The sequence below is a fragment of the Myripristis murdjan genome, chromosome 1, assembly GCF_902150065.1.
Source record: "Myripristis murdjan chromosome 1, fMyrMur1.1, whole genome shotgun sequence".
Lineage (NCBI taxonomy): Eukaryota > Metazoa > Chordata > Actinopteri > Holocentriformes > Holocentridae > Myripristis > Myripristis murdjan.
In genome coordinates, this window is record NC_043980.1 from 27301183 (window position 1) to 27320967 (window position 19785).

The window sequence follows — 19785 nt, forward strand, 5'->3', positions numbered from 1 at the left end:
TCTGTAAAGCCCCTTGAGGCAAATTTGCGATATTGGGCTATACAAATCAAACTGACTTGACTTGGCTTGACTTGACTTTTGTCACTTTGAAAATTGTAAAGTTGCAAGCTTTATGCGATAAGACGAATGGGCTTGACTCATATCTCGAGATAAAGACAAAAAAGTAGCTCCAGAGTACTATTGGAAAAGGGCCAGCGCTCAAAAAGCAGTCATGAATATTATTCTTTATTAATTCGGGACATGTTTAATGGGACATGCTTGTACTAATGAAGAAGAATATTCATGACTCTGTTTGAGTGCTGGCCCGTTTCAGTAGTTTTCATATGATGGGTTGATCATTTTTTATTAGTTTTTATTAGTATGTGATGAAGTTACCATTAGAAATAAGCAGTTTTCCGGTAAGTTAAAGCAATTTCAGTAGGGAAACAGAAGATCATGAATATTTTGTACATTTATTGTTAAATAGATGAATGTAATGGTATGGAAATTCAGCTGACAAGGTGACAGATTGCACTTTTTATGTCATTGTGGCTTTAAACATGGGAAGTGTGCACATGTTGCTGTTTACAAATGTGTGTGTGTGTGTGTGTGTGTGTGTGTGTGTGTGTGCATCTTGCAGAGTTTATATAAAAAGCTGAAGAAGCTGCTGGAGCCGTATAAGCCTCAGTGGTGCCTAGAACATGAAGAATGGTCGCTGTATCTGTTTGCTCCACACAACTGGTAAATACATACACGTATGCACACACAACCACACACACACACACACACACACACACACGTGCGCATGTGCGAAAACACTGATCAGATACTCCTATGCACTGTATGGCTTAACATGGCATTTGTACAGTATAGACTCCCATTCTACCTCTCTCTCTCTTTCTCTCTCTCTCTCTCTCTCTCTCTCTCTCTCTCTCTCTCTCTCACTCTCTCTCTCTCTCTCTCTCTCTCCAGGTTCAGGTTGTGGTGTCAGAGGGTCATCACCCATAAGATGTTTGATCACGTCATCCTCGTCTTCATCTTCCTCAACTGCATCACCATTGCAATGGAGAGGCCTGACATACAGTCAAACAGCATGGTAATACACACACACACACACACACACACACACACACATGGAGACACATATATAAACACAGCTGTTGTTTTTTTGCAGAACCCATATGTTTCAGCTGATGTAAGAGCAGTGTCATTAGAAGCACCTCATGTTTTTAAGCAAGAGTGTTCCTAACATGTTTCTACTGTGTTCATCATAGACTGAGTCTGTGTGTGAGCTCTTTATGTAACCCATAGTGGGTAGTTACAGACCAAAATCAAGCTAAAGCTACCCTTACACTGATGTGTGTATGTGTGTGTGTGTTTGTGTGTGTGTGTGTGTCACAGGAGCGGGTGTTCCTCAGTGTGTCCAATTACATCTTCACTGTGATCTTCGTGGTTGAAATGATGATCAAGGTAATCATAACAAAACAAATCTCTGAAAGGGCACTGCACTCCAAAGTCATTTTCTCTTTCTACTGAAAAAAAAGAGATAAAAAAATAAATAAAAACAGTCTTTTGATCCCTGGTGGTGAAGGTTTTTGTCTAATCTTCCACCTCATATTAGTCTGTTACCTGAGTAAATTTGCTGGATCTGCATGTGTGTGTGTGTGTGTGTGTGTGTGTGTGTGTCAAGGTGATTGCTGTGGGCCTCTACTGTGGGAACAATGTGTACCTGCAGAGCAGCTGGAATGTTCTGGATGGACTGCTGGTGTTTGTCTCTCTGGTGGACATCCTGGTCTCCGTGGTGTCGGCGGGTGAAAACCGAATCTTTGGCATCCTCCGTGTGCTTCGTCTGCTCCGCACACTGCGACCGCTCAGGTACCCGTCTGAGAGATCTCTCAGTCTGTCTTCGTATCTGTCCATTGATACTATCATGTGCATGACATGTTTTCGTGTGTTGCAGGGTGATAAGTCGAGCTCCGGGGTTGAAACTGGTGGTGGAGACTCTCATCACGTCTCTCAGACCGATTGGAAACATCGTCCTCATCTGCTGCGCTTTCTTCATCGTGTTTGGGATTCTGGGAGTCCAGGTAATGTTTGGCTTTCACATCCCTGAAATATTTTTTTTTATCATAGAGGGAACTTGCACAGCTAAAGTGCAAGATACAGTGGGCTTATAGTCACTGAATATTGTGCGATTACATAGGACTGGACAATCATACAAAATGATTGTTTATTGTTTTTCAGTAGAATTATATTGTGATGATATGGAGACTTTGAGATAATATGATGCCCAAAACTCATCGTTACAGAACTGCTTTTAATGTTTAATGCTGTGTGTTATATATTCTTAGTTTGTTGCTTTTATCACCATAAATTATGTAAGGCATCTTTGAGTACCATGAAAAACACTCTATAAATTAAAATGTGTCATTATTTTTGTTCTTCTTTGAACATTGTAGAATTTTGATTACCATCACACTTAACAGTGCCACCCGTTTCAATGCAAGGAACATGAAATTGATTATTTATCATGTGATTTTGCATACATGAGTCATGTTGGGATATATATCATGTATATAGAAGTCTTCAGTGAGTATTGTGATATTTGAACAATAATTGCCTAGCTCTACATTCAGTCACCTCAGTTTCTTGGCTTTAGCAGTCCTGGTCTGATGTGTTGGCATTCCTGTATGTCTGTGCGCATGTGTGCATAAATGCATGTGTGTGTGTGTGTGTGTGTGTGTGTGTGTGTTTGTATGCACGTGTCCGTGTGTGTATGGTAGTTGTTTAAAGGGAAGTTCTTCTACTGTGACGGTCTGGATGTAAGCAGCATTACCAATAAAACCCAGTGTCTGGGGGCAGGGCATCGCTGGGTTCGACGGAAGTACAACTTTGATAACCTGGGACAGGTTTGTGACACACACACACACACACACACATCACACACATGCATACACACATACACTTACCTGGGAGTGAGGCACAGCTACGCTTACAAAATTTAAAGCACAAAATTAAAAGAAATTACAGCACTTTACAAGGGACAGTACCGCACCAAATCCAAAGCTGATGAAATGGTACCAACTGGATGCAACCAGTTCAGTTTTCCAAAATCTAACAGTGGTATTTTGGAAAATTTGGAAGTAGATTCATTATTTGATATGAGGGCTCTCACTGTTTCAGGCACTGATGTCACTGTTTGTCCTGTCGTGTAAAGATGGCTGGGTCAGCATCATGTATGATGGCCTGGATGCTGTGGGAGTCGACCAGCAGGTATGGACAAACACACACACACACGCACACACACACACACACACACACACACACAGACACACACACACAGAGCGAGAGAGAGTCTTGAGTGAATATTAGAAAGATGTACAGTACAGCACAACCCATTCAGCCGCTGTGTGTTGTATCTCATTGTTCTGCTGTATTATTTTGTTTCATGCTCAGGCAGCATTTCATCTTTTTCTTTCATGGGGAAAGGGAAACATTTCAGGAGAAGCGGAAGTGTAAGGAAAGAAAAGAAGGTGGATAGATAGATAAATAGATGTGAGCTGACAGTGCTGACAGTTTCGCTGCTGACTCAGGACTTACATTGTTATCTTCTTGTTTACGTTCTCCTGTTTTCCTCCTCTAAACCCCTCCTTGCTCTTTCTCCTCTTCCTTTTTTGTCACCGTGCCTCCCTGACACCCCTCCCCTTCTCTGTCTCTGCAGCCGATAAGGAACAACAACCCGTGGATGCTGCTGTTCTTCATCTCCTTCCTCCTCATCGTCAGCTTCTTTGTTCTCAACATGTTTGTGGGTGTGGTGGTGGAGAACTTCCACAAGTGTCGCCAGCAGCAGGAGGAGGAAGAGGCCAGGCTCAGGGAGGAGAAGCGGCAACGACGCTTGGAGAAGAGAAGGAGGAGTAAGAGAGTGTGTGCGAGGCAGGGAGTGTGTGACGAGGAAGCAGAGTGGCTCTAAGGGTGGAAGGGAGGGCCCCGGGGGATGGGAATTATCGCAGGGACAAGACAACATGGGTTCGGTATTTTTCAGCCAAGGCTTTATTAAAATTTATAACTGTACACAGCACAACCTCACCGTTTTAGTAAAGAGAAACATCTCACTCTGCTGTAGCCTCTTGCTAACCATCAAGTCAATCCCAACTCAAACAGGACACTTTGGTTATGGTTTTATTTAGTTTTATTTAACATTAACACAATTACACATTGCCTCATATACATACACACTGTCAGATAATGTGGACTTTGGACTCTAACTTACACCCGGCGCCAAGCAAGACACAACACAAGTGTCTCTGCCAGTTTCCAACCAACGCGGTTCTCATTTGCCCTCCTGGTGCCCACGTTGTGTGTAAATAGCAAATGCACAGGTGAGTCTTAAAATGGAGTGTCACGCGTGATTTACCAACAGAGACGACAATGGTGCCGTTTCGCTTTTATTTTAAGGGCGCATTATCGAGGTGATAACGCGCGCCTACATATGCAGGTGCACAACACGGGTGCACTCTGTCTGTTCCACACACAGAGACTCCTGCTTCACCTCAGGGAGCTTGGATGGAATCCTGCTGTGGCCGTAGATGATCTGCTCGTGTGCTCTCACTTCGCGCAGAAGCAGATCTGTTTCCTCTGCAGAGAAGCCTTCCTTCTTACCTGGAAAATGCACCATTATAATTGCACACCTGGGAATGGGAGAGGGCACTCTGATTGGTTTATTGCATGTTATGTCCAAAACACGCTCATTAATTAAAAGACTGGCGCACTGACCCTTTTTTCCACCATTTAAATAGCAAATGTGGACTTGGACACACCGTAAATGCACTTCCACCGTGCTCTTCAGACTGTTGGCTTAGTTCGTTAAAATAGAGCCCTAAGTCCAGTAAATTTCTGGATGAATCAGAATCAAAGTCAGACTGAGAACCAGTCAGTCAGAATCAGATCAGAATCAGAATCAAAATTCAGAAACAGATTCAGAAACGGACTCAGAATAAGAATCAGAGTGAGAGTCAGTCTAAATATACACATACAAGGAATGGGACTTGGCATGTTGGTGGCACAACAGATGAAACAACACAGCAGACAATATGTGGCATCCTGCACAGTGTTCAGACACCATGGCAACAAACAATGATGAGCAGTAACAATAAGTAAGAAGGGTAGCAGTTAAATCATGAAAAAATACTATAACATATAGATATGAGCATAAAATGTACAAATGTACATTACGTAATAACTTAATAAATAATTGCACCATTATCAGTATGTATTGTGTGTGTGTGTGTGTGTGTGTGTGTGTGTGTGCGTGCGCGCGCGTGTGTGTGGTTGAAGATCAGTCACAGTCCAGGGTCTGCAGGAAACTCAAAGAGTATTTAAATGAATGCTTACAAGAAGAAGAAACTGAATTTTCCCCTGTGGTGAATACAAACCACTCAGAGATTCACACACACACACACACACACACACACACACACACACACACACACACACACACACACACACACAACATTTTAGTACACACAGTCCCACTCAGTCCCTTTCTGTCTTGCTCTCACTCTGCTACCGTCTCTCCATCTCTTTCGCTCTCTGCCTCATTTCTCTAACTTCCTCTCTCGCTCTCTCCCTCTCTCTCTCTCTCTCTCTCTCTCTCTCTCTCCCTCTCTCTCTCTCTCCCTTTCCCTCTCCCTCTCCCTCCCTCTCTGCAGTGTAATCTCCAGTAGTGCTTTCCTCCTAGTCAGTTAACTGTCTGGCAGCAGACAGCGAGGGTTTCTGCCCAAAGACACCTTGAGGTGCCATGGAGTGTGTGTGTGTGCGTGATGGATAGGATTGAATTCCTGAGGTGGCACTTTTTATCTGTACACACACACACACAGACACACACAGACACACACACACACACACACACACACACACACACACACACACACACGCACACACACGCACACACACTATAGCACACACTGGCTCGCTGGCTGGCACCCACTCCATCAGTGACTTCATAGTCCATACCATTTTTTTATTCCCAGAAACATTTTAATGACTCTCTGACTCTCTCTCTCTCTCTCTCTCTCTCTCTCTCTCTCTCTCTGTGTGTGTGTGTGTGTGTGTGTGTGTGTGTGTGTGTGTGATGCAGGGGCTCTGGAGAAACCGTATTACGCAGACTACTCCCCATTGCGTCGATCCATCCACACCCTGTGCACCAACCACTACCTTGACCTCTTCATCACCATCATCATCTTCACCAACCTCCTTACCATGAGCATGGAACACTACAACCAGCCTCAGGTAACCATGGCAACACCTACTACCTGCCCTAGAACCATAGTAATGACATGCACTGGTGCTTATAGTAGTAAGTAGGGCTAAACAATATAGTAAAAACAAACATATTGCAATTATTTTGACAGATACTGCAATTGCATTATGACTCATGATTTCAGTGCTAATGCTGATTTTTGCATCATAATTTTCATTTTCACTGAAAATAAAAAAAAAAACTCTAAAAATGATGTGGGATTTCCTGGGGTCTGTAGGCTACCAATCAAAATGTTTTGTTGCATATGGAAAACACAATTTGTAGGCCCGGGCATCTCTACAGCCCCACAAGTACTTACTTGTGTAATGGCATTTTGTCATATTTTAGCATACATAGTTCAGCTGTCTAGCGCTGCAATGCAATAACCGTGTTGAACTGAAGTTTGCGTGTTTGTGTGTGTGTGTGTGTGTGTGTGCGGCGCCCCACAGTACCTTGAGGAGATACTGAAATACTGTAATTACATCTTCACGCTGGTTTTTGTCATCGAGGCTGGCCTCAAACTCATCGCCTTTGGCCTGCGACGCTTTTTTAAAGACAGGTAGTCACACAGTTACAGAAATACTGTGCACTGATGGTCACAAACATACATGTGAATTATTAAAAACATTTGAGGCTGTGTGTGTGTGTGTGTGTGTGGGATGTTCCTAGGTGGAACCAGCTGGACCTCGCCATTGTGTTGTTGTCCATCATGGGAATCGCATTAGAGGAGATAGACCTGAATGCCTCCTTGCCTATAAACCCAACCATCATACGCATTATGCGAGTCCTGAGGATAGCACGAGGTACACACACACATATACACACGCTCACACATAGACACACATGCAAACTGGCTCTCCCATGTGCACGGTATGTGGCTGCCAAGAGCTCACACGATTACAAATGTTTCAGTGTTGAAGCTGTTGAAGATGGCTACGGGAATGAGAGCTCTGCTGGATACGGTGATGCAAGCTCTGCCTCAGGTAAGAACTCAGACATATTTTGAAAACGAAAAGAAATCTATGGAAATGCACCGCTGTTTCTCAAACTAAAATCTGAGCGCGACCACATAGGGCCTGGTGATGTGGACAGAGTCAAATATCATGCAACCAAATACTTTGATAACGATACTGTGACGATATTGTAGGGTATGACTGTAGGTGCTCTCATAAAATACATAGTATTGTAGATATGATGACCAGGCAGGCAGACACCAATAACAGAAAAGCTTTAAGAATTTTAGAAAATTGCATCCCTTGACTGTGATACACCCTTTAAAACCAGGGAAACACTTACACCATATCACCATGTCACAGTGTTACAGTATCCAACATCCCAGATGATATCTAGTCTCATATCATAATATCCATATTGACTGCCCAGCCCTACAACCGTGCCTTAATCTGGGATTCCACCATGGCTCTGAAGTTTTAATTAGCTAGTAAGCGCCAAAGCAAAACAAAAAAGCTTTGAAGTCTCTGTCTATAGCCCCTTTCTATCTGTTCATACGTTTGTGTCTCTCTGGGTGTATATGTCTTTTTTCTATGTTTCATACGCTGTATATATCTGTGTGTGCGTCTAATGTGTCTGTCTAGGTGGGGAATCTGGGTCTGCTCTTCATGTTGCTGTTCTTCATCTATGCTGCTCTGGGAGTTGAGCTCTTTGGAAAACTGGGTTAGTGTGTGTGTGTGTGTGTGTGTGTGTGTGTGTGTGTGTGTGCGCAAGATTGTGCTTGTGCGCGCGTGTATGTGTCGTATGTGTGCTCAGCTGACAATGACACGGATGAAATATCCATGAATTACATAACATGCATTAATTTTCTTACATTACATACATTAATTATGTCAATTATATCGTTGTTCTAATCAGTGCTCTTATCTATACTCAGTTATCTCTCTCTCTCTCTTGTTCTCCCTCTCTCTTTCAATTCCCTCGCACACTCCTCCCCATCCTTCCTGTCTCTTCTACCTAACACTCTTTTCTCTTCTTCGTCTCCTCTCCAGAGTGTTCAGAGGAAAACCCATGTGAGGGTCTTAGCCGCCACGCTACATTTGACAACTTTGGCATGGCTTTCCTCACTCTGTTTAGAGTCTCTACTGGGGATAACTGGAATGGTATTATGAAGGTAATCTCTCTCTCCCTCTCTCTCTTGATATTCCTCTCTCTCGCTCTCCATCTCTTTTTTACTTACTTTGAGTTACCAGGAGGACAAAGAGGTAAATTGAAGTCCATGTTTGTGGCTGCACATGTGTTTGTGTGGCAAATAGCATCAGTTATGAGGCAGGCGTTGCATTAGGCAGAGAGCAGAGCGGTGTTTTTCTGACAGACTAAGAGCTGCTGACAAGAGTTGAAGGGTGTGTTATTGTTCTGTGAGAGGTGCTTTCATCCTCAGATCAACATCTCCCCCTGTTGGAAAAGAGAGGAAGTACATTGAAGTGCACAAATGGACGAGGATATCACCTGAGTCCCCCTCTCGTTTTGGAATAAACTTGCTTCATTGCTTCATTAACTTTCTTCTGTCATGTTTTCCTCCCTGATGCGCTCGCCCACCAGGACACGCTGCGTGAGTGTCGAGCCGACGACCGCCACTGCCTGAGCTACCTGCCCTTCATCTCTCCCATCTACTTCGTCACCTTCGTCCTAACAGCTCAGTTTGTGCTGGTCAACGTGGTGGTGGCCGTTCTGATGAAGCACCTGGAGGAGAGCAACAAGGAGGCACAGCTGGAGGAGCTGGAGGAGAAGAGAGAGAGGGAGGAGGCGGCCAAACGCCGCCTCAGTAACGCCTCCACAGGTGGAGAACAGGGGCCAAATGTAGACACACCTGCACAGGTACAAACAGTTGATGTGTGTGTGTGTGTGTGTGTGTGTGTGTGTGTGTGTGTGTGTGCAGGGGAGTGGAGGTGATAATAATGGTGACAATGGTGATGATCTTGTGTGCTTGGTGGCAGGTGCAGGTTGAGGAGGAGGAGAGTTCCCATGGCAACCTGCTGAGTATGGAAACCATCCTCTCTCTCCCTAGCGACAGCTACATTCAGCCACTCAGATGCTCCCCTTGTCCTCCTATTGGCCATGAGGCCTACGCCAGCTACAGCTTTTCAGGTAACTGCTGTTTTACAGTCAGAGAACACTGTCTCCAGTCAGTGAAATACAATAGAAACATTGTTGCCCTCAGATAAACGATACACGGCATTTGGCCAATTTTTCTTTTTTTCTGGTGGTTTGTGTGGTGTGGCACCTAACAGCGAGAAGGTTGTGGGTTCAAACTCGTCCCTCCTCCTTTCTGTGTGGCATTTGTATGCCCTACCATCATTTCCTCCCACAGGCCAGCATGTTGAATGTGAATTGGAGACAGATTGCCCATTTGTATGAATGTGTGTGCAGATGTGTTTTTCTGTATTAGAGCTGGACAATATGGTAAGAAAAATCATACTGTAGTTATATAATTCCATTTTGCTCATTAAATAAAAAGTCAAAGGCAAAATCCACACCTTGACAAAATTAGTCTCAAACACCGGAGGCTTTTACTTTATATTTTTTGTATATTTGCACTTGCACTTTGAAGTTTGTTTCCATAGCTTTTTCTGAATAAATATGATTAATTTGGCTTGTTTTTTTTGTTTTTTTTTTGTCTAGCATTTCATTCCTGGCATTGTGCAGATTCTCTGAAGTTCAATAGCACTGGTTTAGTGTGTTATTGTAACCCCCCGACCTCATCCTCCTCCTCAATATCACAATTGTACTATGAAACCTGATTTTAATGGGAATGAAAAAAGTGAACCTCATAATTCCTATTTTCATTGCAAACTATTAAAACAATAGTGTGATGAGTGTGATTTCTTGGCCTGGGCAGCTCTTTTGCACCACCGTACTTATACTGAGGTTATTTTGTTTAATGGTATTCTGTCACACAGTTTACATTGCAGGTCCTGCAATTTAGATTTTCCAGGTCTTATTGCAATTTCAATGATATTTTCATTAATTACTCAGCATATGTTACTGTAGTCCTGATGGAATACAGGTGTTTGCCTCCTGTACAATGCATGCTGGGTTAGGCGCCAGCCCTCCCCTCGGTTTGACCCTTAATAGGAATAAGCCATATGGTAAATTAGTGAATGAACGTTCCTGTGTCTGTGACTAATGATCTCTGCCTCCCTACAGGCTCTGTGTCGTCGCTGTGCTCCAGCGGGGGCGGCTCGCTGCTGCAGGTTCCAGGAGCGTTGCCCTCCATCAGCCATGCTTCACTGGGGTCTGGACAAAGCTCAAGGCCCATCATACGGCTCAGCGCCTCCCAGAGCATAGACAGGCACACCCTCTCTAGCGGGAGACACACCTCACACAGACTCAGCCCCGCCCACAGCATAGAGGGACACAGGTTCAGCCCAGCCCATGGCATTAACAGACACAGACTGAGCTCTGCTCACAGTATAGACGGATACAGACTTAGCCCGGCACATAACATACGCAGACACAGACTCAGCTCAGCTCACAGTATAGACGGATACAGGCTTAGTCCAGCGCATAACATACGCAGACACAGACTCAGCTCTGCTCACAGTATAGACGGATACAGACTCAAGACAGATCACAACACAGGGAGACCTAAGCTCATTTCAGCCCATAGTATTGATGAACACAAGCTGAACTCAGAGCACAACATAGACAGGTCTAAATGTAGTTCTGCCCGCGGTGTAGAGAGACACTCCTCACTTAAACTGAGTGCCACCCACAGCGCTAACAGGCCCTCTCCTCATTGGCTCAGTCCTGAGGACAGTTTAGATAGAACCAAACTAAGCCCCTCCTATATTCCAGAAAGTTCAGTCCCACAGAGGCCTGGATCCCTCCGCATCGCCAGCAGACAGTTAAGGAGACAGGTAAGCTCTTCTACACCTTTCCATTCAATTAAAGGAACAGTTCACAAATACAGAACAAATGCACTATGACATAGTGCTGTTATACAGTCTTATCTGTCTACTGGCACTCCAATACAGTAGGACAGGATGGGGATTTGTTTGTGGGGCTCAAACTGTCCATAGCAGCAGCTCTTTCCTAAAACAATGACACAGACACATCAATATACAGTAATCCAAGTACCTTGGGGGCCAAGATATTTGTTGGGAACTATTTCCTATTGAAGGACACCAACAAGCTGTACAAATTATTGGTGGATAGATACAGATTGTATATGTTCTGTGGCGGGAAATAGGTCGCAATAGAACTTGTGTTTGGGTGCTGGGAGACAGGGAAGATTGCACTACTGGGGGTAATGGGAAAATATCTCTTGTATTTTAGTTAAACTGTTCCTTTAACACTGCAGTATTTAATCAAAATGATATATACAGCATGTTGAAAAAGATGTTATCACACCTCTCACAACCCAACTTAATTATACATTTGTGTGTGTGTGTGTGTGTGTGTGTGTGTGTGTGTGCACATGATGTGTGTTATGTCTGCAGGAGGCTGTGCGGTGTGACTCACTGGATCAGAGCTGCAGTTCGGCTGATGATCTTGGGGAGTCTCACCTCTCTGTGCCCCCGGTCTCTGCCAGCCCCCAGCGCCAGCGCTCCTCCAGTGTACACACACTGAAATCCTCGCTCCCTCAGAGGGTCATCTCATGTAGAGGCCACAGCCGGAGCCGCAGTGACGCCTCTGGACGAGAACTTGCACCTGAACAAACTGTTTACCAAATGCAGGCGGAAACAGGCGCCGAGGTGCAGCCTGTCCCTGCCCAGAACATGTCCAGTCTGCAGGTTCCCGCCCCTGAAGCAGCCCTCCCAGCCAGCCCGGGCTTCTTTACCTCCAGGGCGGCCAGCCCCGGCCCCAGCTCTGACCCTGGCCCCCAGCTGGATGATGCTGATGAGGAAGTCAGCCGTATTAACAGTTCTGTTCACACACACTCACAAACACAACTTTCTCCCGGCTCCTCGCACAACAGCAGACACCTTTCCCCCGGCCCCGGGGAGCACAGGAGCCGTCTCAGCCAATCAGTGTCTCCGGTGTCAAGCAGGAACAGGAAGCAGAGGATGAGCCCACCTCCAGGGGAGGAGCCAGTTACCATGGCAACACAACTGATGGACAGCACTATTGAGCTGAGACGGCGGACCCTGTCTTTTGACGCCACAAGTCTCTCTCCCCACCCAGCAGAGGGAAGTTCTGTGGACGATTGAACAAACCGGATGTTGCTGGATTGGCTGTTTTCTAAGGGGGAGGGGCTTAATGTGTTGTTTCAACACATTTGAGGGGCAGAAATCACAATTTGAAGGCGTGTGAATACCTGTTTTCTGTTTCAGGCACTGGCCCCTCAGCTCCTCCCATCTGAACACAAGGGCCTCAGAGGGTGTGTGAGCAGAGCTCCTTCAGACTTTGTGTGTGTGTATGCATCCGTAAGTGTGCGTGCGTATGTGTTCAAAGACTTTTGCCCCCTGTGCTCATTTGCACACAAGATGCACATAAGAAGACACTTCCTTTTCTTCTATCATAGTCCTAGCTTTAGTTCAGACATAGTTCTCACTCTTCAGCTATATTTACTCAAACAGTGCCCTTCATCTTGCTTGCTCCTCTTCCTGTATCCTCATCTTCCTCCCTTGCACCTTAAGCCTGGGTCAGACTATGAGACTGTTCAGGTCTGGCAGTATAGATTTTGTCTGCTGGCCATCACATCAGTAAGCTGTTCACACTTGCCGATGGGCAAAAATGGACACATGCATGAAGACAAGATATCACACACTACCCTGTTCTGTCACTGAAAAACATTTGCCCAGAACACTTCACTGTAAATACAACTACAAAATGGTTGTTTGTTTTTTTTTTCATTTCTTGCTCCATGGTGCAAAAGCTATAGCTACCATTTTCTTTACAAATGTCATTACAGACTTAATAATGATAAAGAATTTTGTATGAGACTTAATTTGTAAGTGCATACTTAGGTAGACTGATCCAGGCATGGTGCCAGTTTTATATGAAATTTACTCCTCCAAATAAAAGTATATAGCAACTCATCAAAAGTGGACAAAGTGGGGTTTTGGAATCTTACTGATGTAAACTACCTGAGTTGAAGTTATTGTGGTTAAAAGTGGCTTCTTTTCTGGGTCATTCTCTATTTCTTATCCCCTTCAGCTGAAGTGGCATTGGCTGATTCCAGGATCACTCAGATTTCAGTCTTGGTGAGTCTTGAATTGGTCAGGCTGACAAAAATTTGTGTTTGAAAAAAATCTTGTCAAAATGTCCAGGGTTGGCAGTCCTAAGCCCTTTGATGCTACAGTGGTGTTCACTGGGCCTGAGTACTCATCCCAGCCCTGCCTCACACTGCAAAAATCCATTTTAACAAGTCATTTAGTGTCATAGTCACTGTTAAAAACATCTTGTTCTCAAACCAAGTAGGATGAGCTAATCTCACTTGTTCCCAAAGCAGTTTCATGTATTTCAGGATTTTCTCTGGGAAAAATAATAAAGCTGTTGAAACAAGGCAGAATAAGGCAGATCGGCCCACTAGTAGCAAAGAAATTACACTTGAGTCAAGAAAATCCTAGAAATAAGTGGGATTATCTCATCCCACTGGCAGATTTTTCACTTGTTTTAAGAAAAAAAAGCAGATTTTAAAATTGAGTATACTACTAAATGACTTGTTAACACAGATTATTATTTTTTTTATTTATTTATTTATTTTTTTTTGCAGTGCACCCAACTGGATGGTCCAGTTGGGCTTAGAATCATCAGTGTTAAAAATCATCTAGTGTGACCTAGGCTTTAGTCTTCTCTACCTCGCTTTTCCTGAATCCATCCATCTCAATACTCTATTCAGCCTGCTTAGATTTCTTAGTTACACCATTTCTTGTCTCCCCTCTCTCTGATACTTTTCACCCTCCACTTTCCCTTTCTGTATCTTAGTATTCTCAGGGTAGAGGTAGTTCAGACACAGGTGAGTGTGAGTATGTGTGATCAGAGGCCTGCGGGCCGGCTGCAGAGTTAGATTACCCCCTGCTGTCTAGAGCTAAATCGAGCTGGAGCTGGCCGTCTCTCCTCATTTTTGAAGGCTTGAGATAATTCGGATGCAAGTCCAGAAGGAGGCAGATGAACAGAAGGGCTTGTTCAGGTGATATTATGGCTAGTATTACTTTATAAAAAAAAATGGCTAAGAATATATTTTATTATCACAGCATCTATGATATGAAAACTACCTAGATGAATTTCTACATTTTTTGAATGTCAGTTTATCTGCTCGAGAAGTTGATGATCGATGATGGTGTTGACAGTGATGTATGATAGTGATGATGATAATTTTGGATGATGATGGTATAAATGTTGATGATGGTGTATGTTGATGGTGATGTTGCACCTCCTGTGGATTCCTTGAAGCAGGGAATGATATTAGCTAACCTGCAGCAACATGATTGTGCTGGAATAAAACCACTTCCTGTCTGACTTTCCCTCGACTCTGTAACCTTGCTTCTGATTCCCTTCCAGTATAAAGTATAAAGTAATGCAGTGCCTCAGCACAACTCTTTTAATCTAAAAATAAGGCAAACATAGCTGCTGCTGCTGTTAATGAATTCTACATAACATGAGGACCCTAATTATGGCCCTTGAATGGATGCTGATTAGCATGCTAAACACATCCTTGGCTCTCTGTCTCAATGCATAATTCTATGAAAAGAGACTCACGTTGCAAAAACGAGGAGGTAAAGAAGAAATGGCTTCAAGATGTGTGTGGACAAACCCAGACCCACAGTTCTGCTCGTGGTAGTGGATAGATTTTATTTTTCATTTTTCATTATTCCACTTCAGCATATCACAATAAAATATTTAATCACATGAATATTTCACACTGAAACACTATAGCTTTCAGAATGCATTAAGCTGCCCTGCCTGTATTTCTCTTGCCAAGAAAATGCTCCCAATTTCCACGAGTCCTGAGTGCCCCCCCTCCAACCCACCACCACCCACCCGACCCACATCCCACCCTTTCCTTCAATCCCAAACTATCGGTCAGGCCACCTCTCTCTCTCAGTTTGGGCCAAAGAAACAGGTCTCTAGAGCAGCTTGTGATTGGTCAGACTGGCTAAAGGCAAACAGAAGCAGATGATGTTAAACAGAGCTACACAGCTTCAGCCGTCTCCACAGCGCTCCATACCGCCTTCGCAAAAAAGACCTCGTATCCCTTTATAAGGTAGATGGAGCATCATCACTGATCTACATCTATGTTAATCTGCACCTCACCATATGAACATGCAGTCAAGGTGTGTGTGTGTTTGTGTGTGTATGTGTGTGTGTGTGTGTATTTCCAACTATGCATCTGTTTGAGTGAGCGTGTCTGTGTCTGTGTACATCCGTGCTGGCGTGCGTCGATATCTGTGTGTGTGTGCATGAACAGAAGACAGTATTCTGACACAGAGGGTTACAATATTCTAAGCTGACTATGCTGAGCCAGCGGTTGCCATGGTGAAAATAGATCTCACAACACATGACCCAAATTCTGCCAATCCCGGGAGAGGATGAAACCCACTAAACAACAAGCAGGAAGTACTGAATCCTGCGCTGTATGTGATGTCGCTCACCTCACCCCCCCTCAGTTCCCTCTCTCTCGCTCTCTTTTTCTCTCTCAGAAGGCAGGAGCCATGGGTCTCTGCTGTGTGAGTTTCTGGGGGTCCAAGGTTTCGGTGAAGGGTGGAGCTTGGTAGGGATTTGTGGTTACTATGGTGGCCCCGTTGGCGATGGGGTAGGGTGTGGCTCGAGCGTTGCTCGGGGCTGGGTCCAGGTGTTGCCATGTGAACAAGGCCATATTGCTGCCTGATAAGAAGCGCCGCAATGCACTCAGCGTCAGTACAGCCTGTTAGTAATGCACACACACAAACAGAGTGTTAGCAGAGTCTGTTAGTAGCACGCTGATATGCATTATCTCCACATGATTACTGTTATACAAACACAGACTGACACACACACACACACACACACACACACACACACACACACACACACACACCCTGGTCAAATGTGGAGTTACACAAATACAGAAAAAGATATTTTCCCAGTTGCCCCTAGTGCAGTTTAGTGCCATCCAGATAGTGTCTGCATTATTTGGTGAGGTTTCCAACATCCCAATACAATGGGGCTGTATTTGTTTATTGGGCAACAGCTCTTTCCAATATCAATAACACAGATACCCAACATAACCCGCAACCCTTTAAGTTGAAGAGATTTGTTAGAAACTATTTCCTGCCAGAGAACTAAGGCCAGCTGTATCTATTCATCCCCATATTAACATGAATCGGAGGCAGACAGATACTATTTGTTGTTCTTCAGCAGAAAATAGTTCCCAACAAAACTCCTCAACCTGAGAACTGTGGATTATGTTGTATCTGTGTCAGTTTTTAGAAAAAAAAAAACAATTCCACAAAACAATACACTTCTAGCCTCACTGAATTGACATGCCAGGAAACAGGAAAGATCGCGGCAGACTAGAAACCTCACCAAATCACACAAAAACTACGATTTCACTAGGGTTGAGATGGAAAATATGTTTTGTTGTATTTTGGGGTGAACTGTTCCTTCTCCAGTTCCTCTGCCAGTAAGATCAATAGCTGCTGCGAGCTTGGCATTAAGGTGTTTTTTATCAGGTTACCTACTAAATCAGTTGTCTGAGAGTGGGTGACTGCATGGGCAATGTCATTAGGGCCAATTATAGCATTCCCCTTCATCGACCTTAATGTCCCATAATAAAAACAGATGAACCACGAAGAAACTGATAATAAATTTCCAAGAGAAGTGCACTCCGTGGTGTCTCTGTGGCTACTGCCAACCTCCAACTCAATAACCCAAATGACTTTGGAACAATGAACCGAGCATGACACTGCCCACAATGTCCCAGACTCACGTTCAGATTTGCCCTCGAGTCAATTGTGAAGGTAAGTTAGACTCAGTGTGAGAGAGCAGACTGTTAAACTAGGGACAGGGTGGGAGGTGTCCTGGGTAGGAGCCTCTGCTTATCCTCAGTGAAGGCAATATTCTTAAATCTGTTCATTGCCAGCAGACACTGGTAGCCCTGGAAAACACGCGTACACACTGGTCAGACAGACAGGCAGATAGACACGGGAGAAAGGTACACAGACACAGGCCAAGTGAACATCCCCAGAAACACAAACATACAGACCCAAGTGAGGATGGAGAAGAAGCAGAAAGCGATGGTGGCCCTGGCAGCATCGGAGCCCTGGGCCAATGGCAGCTCATCTGGAGACGTTGCCTGCCACTGATTGGCCAGAAAACAGAAGCCAACAAACCACAGGAAGCTGGCCAGGGCTGGAGAACATAACACAGAAGAGTCAAACCCCTGATAAGTAGCTACAACTACATGCGTGGATGTTTGTGTGTGCGTGTTAATGTTTGTGTTGGTACCAGAGAAGACCAAATCCAGCAGGACAGCGCGTCGTCTGTCCCGGACACTGCTGATGGTCGGAAAGTAAATGTCCAGAATCAGGAAGCAGATGCTGCCTAGGAAACAGGCCACACCGACGGTAACGCCGTAGTTACAGGCGTCTGCGTTGTTGTTGAAGACGCAGAGCAACCGCTCGCTCCCGATGTTGATGTACCCCTCGTTCACAATGCAGCTGAACACCACCATGGAGAAAACCTGCAGGGGTGTGTGGGTAAAGAAAAGAGGGAGAGGTGCCACTGTGAGAGAGACAAGGTGAGGCGAGAGAGGGATGGGCACGGTTACTGTAAAAAGAAAACAGCAGCTGGTCGCTTATTGTGTAACAGGAAGGCTTGAATTAACTCACACACATGTATGAATAGCTGTCAGGGTTAGGGTTAGTCCACATGCCTCCACAAACACACACACACAATGTTTCTATTTAGGAACAAGTTGTGTGTATGTGTGTGAGAGGGTGTTAGTAAAAGAGAATGGATGGCTGTGTGAGATAGAGAAATAGATGAAAAGAGAGAGAGAGAGAGAGAGAGACAGACAGACAGAGACAGTGTGTGTGTTTGTGTTAAACTTGCTATATATCCCTCACATCCAAACACTTCCATGAGCCTTTGCTGTATAGTGACTGCTATACGGTGACGCAAAAGCACAGCATCACAACGGGGAGACAATAAATAGGATGCACGGGGTGCGTTTATGTCCAATGCGCTCATGTTAATCTCGGCTGCTGGCGAGACAGAAAGGGCTCCAGATTAACATATGGCAGCTCAATCGGACGCTTCTCTTTGGGTCTAAAGCCCGAGGCTGCATCACTGCAATGTAGATTTCTGATAATATCGCACAGACCTGACAATAATAGCATGATACCGCAGGCCTGTGTGCTCTAAGTCGAGGTTACTCAGCCTTGCAGTAAAATCTTGTAATCGGTCTGGATAAAAACACACATCAGCAGAGAGACAGGGAGAAAGAGAATAAAAGAGAGAGAGAGAGGGAGAGAGAGAGAGCAAGGGGGCGGCAGGTAGGCCTGCTCATTGATTGTAACACATACAATGCAGAGGCTTACCCAGGAAAGCAGCCTGAGGATGGTCCGAGGATGCGTAAAGAAGGCGACCGGATCGAAAGCGGCGCTCCCGGCCTTCCCGGCGCCGTATGCGCCCGCTGGCTCCATCCCTGTGGGGTTCGTGCTGCCTGGCGCGCGGTGAGAGAGGACGGTCGTCACGGCGGAGAGATGAGCAGAGCGGCGGCGTTTTCTCCTCCAGCCTCGGTGTGAAGTCACAGCGCGTCACTCCGAGCAGCCCGGGCACACAGACTGGAGCTGGGAGCAGACGGTGAACGCTCATTGCGATTTTAAATTCAGTGCGGCCAATTACAAACGTCGATATGTTTGTGTGAGGCTTTCAAATCACTCTCGTGTTCATCTTCCGACATCTTCAACCAATGAGGATTTAATTTTCTGTCTTTTCTATCATATCACTAAAAATTTCACCATTATATTTATCTATTTAAATGATCACAGCATAAATATTCGTATATATCTTGTTGATCTAATTGATTACCCTAACCCTATTCTTGACAGCCCAGCACGTGTGACACATTTTTTTTTTTTTTTATTTAAAATCTCTCTAGTTTGAGTTTTTGTCTCCACATGTCTTGCCATTTAATTCAAACTGCTTTAAAGTTGCTCATATCAGGATCAGAATGTAGACTATGTACAGTAGGTTCAACTACCAGTGTAGCCTATTCAATCAGATATGGGCAAATTTGGGAGTTAATCTGCATGGTTCTCATTGCACAAGACACATTTCCATTATACACAGAGAGCCAACCAAACTAAATGTATTGAAAAATAAATAAATAAATAAAACAGTGTTCCCAGGGTTCCCATTACTTCTGGGGCTGTGATCTCATTTGTTAATACTAGTCACATCAAGGAGGCCTTCCTACCTCAGTGCCAATCATGCCATTCTTCTCTGTAGGTGCAGGATGGCAGAGGAGGGAGCTGGCTCACAAATTCCTGTTCCTCTGTTGTGTTGGCATCAGAGCCCTGCTCATTACACGAGTGCGCATGTGGGTTTGAGGGACTTGGAGGAGG

At 44.7% G+C, this 19785-nt stretch overlaps 2 protein-coding genes across 2 annotated transcripts in view; one reads left to right on the forward strand and one right to left on the reverse strand.

Moving 5' to 3' along the window:
- The window catches only part of LOC115359752 (voltage-dependent T-type calcium channel subunit alpha-1H-like), a 41104-nt gene extending 28545 nt beyond the window's left edge, over positions 1-12559 (forward strand). The window contains exons 18-36 of the mRNA XM_030052377.1: positions 620-720; positions 952-1075; positions 1381-1449; positions 1670-1854; positions 1940-2066; positions 2763-2888; positions 3163-3252; positions 3701-3893; positions 6116-6267; positions 6727-6836; positions 6947-7080; positions 7190-7260; positions 7873-7951; positions 8281-8402; positions 8831-9106; positions 9226-9376; positions 10436-10791; positions 10927-11148; positions 11731-12559. Coding sequence (XP_029908237.1) covers positions 620-720; positions 952-1075; positions 1381-1449; positions 1670-1854; positions 1940-2066; positions 2763-2888; positions 3163-3252; positions 3701-3893; positions 6116-6267; positions 6727-6836; positions 6947-7080; positions 7190-7260; positions 7873-7951; positions 8281-8402; positions 8831-9106; positions 9226-9376; positions 10436-10791; positions 10927-11148; positions 11731-12441 — 3399 coding nt within the window. The 3' untranslated portion in view covers positions 12442-12559. The remainder of the gene's footprint in view (positions 1-619; positions 721-951; positions 1076-1380; positions 1450-1669; positions 1855-1939; positions 2067-2762; positions 2889-3162; positions 3253-3700; positions 3894-6115; positions 6268-6726; positions 6837-6946; positions 7081-7189; positions 7261-7872; positions 7952-8280; positions 8403-8830; positions 9107-9225; positions 9377-10435; positions 10792-10926; positions 11149-11730) is intronic.
- A 2682-nt stretch (positions 12560-15241) lies between these two features.
- LOC115363129 (synaptogyrin-3-like) lies at positions 15242-18930 on the reverse strand. The gene is made up of 4 exons (XM_030057218.1): positions 18757-18930; positions 17663-17897; positions 17421-17566; positions 15242-16100 (listed from the first exon to the last, which is right to left on the reverse strand). Exons 1-4 carry the CDS (start codon positions 18859-18861, stop codon positions 15873-15875), a joined length of 714 nt encoding a protein of 237 aa, XP_029913078.1. The 5' UTR covers positions 18862-18930; the 3' UTR covers positions 15242-15872.
- Positions 18931-19785: the final 855 nt, after the last annotated feature.

Bases quoted from the DNA above. Each gene is read 5' to 3' on its own strand.
- LOC115363129 (XM_030057218.1), bottom strand. From the start codon at position 18,861: ATGGAGCCAGCGGGCGCATACGGCGCCGGGAAGGCCGGGAGCGCCGCT. The intron at 17,898-18,756 runs GTAAGCCTCTGC...ACACCCCTGCAG, and splicing joins TCCTCAGGCTGCTTTCCTGG to GTTTTCTCCATGGTGGTGTT. The intron at 17,567-17,662 runs GTACCAACACAA...TATGTTCTCCAG, and splicing joins GCTGGATTTGGTCTTCTCTG to CCCTGGCCAGCTTCCTGTGG.